The sequence below is a fragment of the Dipodomys spectabilis genome, unplaced genomic scaffold, assembly GCF_019054845.1.
Source record: "Dipodomys spectabilis isolate Male_0828 unplaced genomic scaffold, ASM1905484v1 ptg000019l, whole genome shotgun sequence".
Lineage (NCBI taxonomy): Eukaryota > Metazoa > Chordata > Mammalia > Rodentia > Heteromyidae > Dipodomys > Dipodomys spectabilis.
Window position 1 is genome coordinate 11,094,338 of NW_024870696.1, and position 2,761 is coordinate 11,097,098.

The 2,761-nt window shown below is 36.1% G+C and overlaps 1 protein-coding gene across 1 annotated transcript; it reads right to left on the reverse strand.

Annotated features, from left to right (window-relative positions):
• Positions 1-1,438: 1,438 nt before the first annotated feature.
• Positions 1,439-2,365, reverse strand: LOC122103928 (olfactory receptor 5V1-like). Its single transcript, XM_042674613.1, has one exon. It carries the CDS (start codon positions 2,363-2,365, stop codon positions 1,439-1,441), a length of 927 nt encoding a protein of 308 aa, XP_042530547.1.
• Between the last annotated feature and the right edge of the window lie 396 nt (positions 2,366-2,761).

The following is a 2,761-nucleotide window of genomic DNA, read 5'->3' on the forward strand; positions in this document are numbered from 1 at the left end:
AAATTCTCTATCCATTTTCTATGAAGTTAATCTCATTTCCAGAATTTATGACACTTTAACAATCTATTCAAATAGATAGCACCATGATTCTTACCTATTAGTTTTTATGACAAATGCTGTGCGCTCCACTAAATATATTGTAAGGAGATCATGGTTCAAATCCTGCCTAGGCAAAATTAGCACAAATTATTACCTAAGAAACAAACCAAATTGGAGAAGCCTGGGGAATAGTTCTAACGGTTGCTTAGCAAGCACAAGGACTTGACTTAAATCCTAACAACCACAAAAGAAAAGAAAATGCTAGAAATACCATAATTTTATGTATAAATGTAAGTAGGAGGATTATACAATTTTAAAAATATATTCTGACAAGTGATTCTAGTCTTTGCTAAGGCCTGGTTTGTTACTGATATGATGAGAGCCACACTGCTTCTGTAAGAACAAGATTAAATAATTTTTTGAGTATTGCCAATATAATGTCCATATTAAATCAGCTATACATTCATATAAGTGAGAGATATTTAATAAAATTTTAATTATCTGATATCTAAAATTAAGCATTGCTTAAATTTTAAAGATTTTACTCAATTTTATGTTTACCAAATTCCACAAATTATGCTTATGCAATGAAAATTTGATTTTTCATACAATATGCAAATTCTATTCTTGAGAATTAATGAAAGAATTAAAATAAGACAAGCATTAAGGTTCAATAGCACCCCTAGAAGTAGTATAGTCTTAGAATGTCATTAAAATCTCAAGTCTGTATGAATTTCCTATCTAAAATTAAATAAAAAGTAATTATCCTATGCTACGATGATTAGTTACGGCAGAATGTTGAAGAGGATATCAATAGCTTAAACTGAGTTTTGTCATAGATCATTGAATTCTAAACCAAGTATCTCAAAAATTTTTACAGTCTAATTTCAGAGTCGTAGGGACACATGATAAATTGTAATTTGATACAGATTTCACATGAATGAAATATATGACAATACAGAAGAGAAAATGAAAAGAAATATTCAATAAAATATAAACATTTCACTAGAGTACGATCACATCATTTAGTAAAAATGAATACAGGACACAAAAGAAGGAGATACTGTGTGCCACAGAGAATTGAGAATCCAAAATGCAGACAATGAACATATAATAAATATCATCAGCAGAATAGGAACTAGGAACTGCATTTCAAAAGTACTTAAGATGCCCAGAAACAGGAAAATCTACGATAGCTAATAGAAAACTGAAGACCAAAAGTGGTGTACTAGATAATAATTGTCTGTATATGAAATACTTCTCTTTTTAGAGGTGAAAGAAAGAGGGAGCAAATAATAATTTCCTGGACTCTCTGGCCACACATGCAATGGTAAGTGCTGAGATGTAAGACAATGCAAAGTCAGTTTTAATATTGCATTCTGTAAGCAACATGTTATGGTTAGCAACATAACAACCTTCTGAGCGCAACTTTAACCTCTGTGTTTCGCAGGCTGTAGATGATGGGGTTTAACATTGGAGTAATTACTCCATATAGCATGGAGATGAGTCTATCTCTGGCTAGGACATCTTGACTGGAAGAGCGGCGCATGTAGGTAAAGATGGCAGTGCCATAGAACAAACAGACCACGAGGAGATGGGAGGCACAGGTGGAGAAGGCTTTGCGCTTCCCTTCTGCTGACCGGATCTTCAGGATGGTGGAGATGATGTATATATAGGAGATCAAAGTCGTCAGGAAAGCACTAGTCCCAAAGATACCTCCTATCACTAAAGCAAGTATTTCTGCCATATAAGTAGATGAGCAGGACAGGGCCACAATTTGTGGGATATCACAGTAGTACTGGTTAACTCGATTCGACTTGCAGAAAGACAGGCTGAAGGTGGATATTGTGTGGATGACAGAATTGAGAAATCCTGCTGCCCAGGTCCCGGATACCAGCTGTGCACAGCGAGTGTTTGTTATGATGACAGTGTAGCGAAGAGGGAAGCATATGGCCACATACCGGTCATAAGCCATGACAGCGAGAAGGAAGACTTCAGTCCCCATTAGTGCCACCAGGAAATACAATTGTAAAGCACACCCAATGAATGAAATGCTGTGGTCTTCAGTCAAGAGAGTATCCAGCATCTTAGGAACAGTAGTTGATGAACAGAACATATCTAAGAGAGACAAGTTCGCTAAAAAGCAATACATGGGATTGTGTAGTTTTTTCTCTAGGCCAATGGCCAGGAAAATGGCCCCATTACCCACCAAGGTGACCTGATAGATGATGAGAAAGGAGACAAAGAGAGAGTAGCGCACCTCAGGGAGGTCAGAGAGTCCTACAAGGATGAACTCTGTCACTGTGCTAAGATTGTAGGTGTCCATCTCTTCTCTCCAGAAGAGTCTTGCTAGGGGATCATAAATAAATAGAGATTAGAGTGATGAATCAAGGAGGCTAGTGCTGAGAAACTTCAAAAACTGCTGTCATGTGGCTAGGGATCAACTGTGCTAGTCTTCTTGAAATTTCAGTTACTAGAACCACTGCTTAAAACATCTCCTGGACTCTTAATATTTCTTGACTTATTCACTTTTGATTTTTTATGCAAGCAGAAAAATTTTCAATTGCCAGAGGAATATTTAATATCTCCCTTTTAACTAAAACCTGTAGTGACCTTTTACATGTGTGCAGGATGAAACAATTCAGTAAATACTGATGGTGCATTTCTTACTTCTGCATTATTTGCCCGTTTTCTAATATTTTATTGTATTTAGTTTTGGAGA

Excerpts from the sequence above, each read along its gene's own strand:
- LOC122103928 (XM_042674613.1), bottom strand. The coding sequence starts at position 2,365 with ATGGACACCTACAATCTTAGCACAGTGACAGAGTTCATCCTTGTAGGA.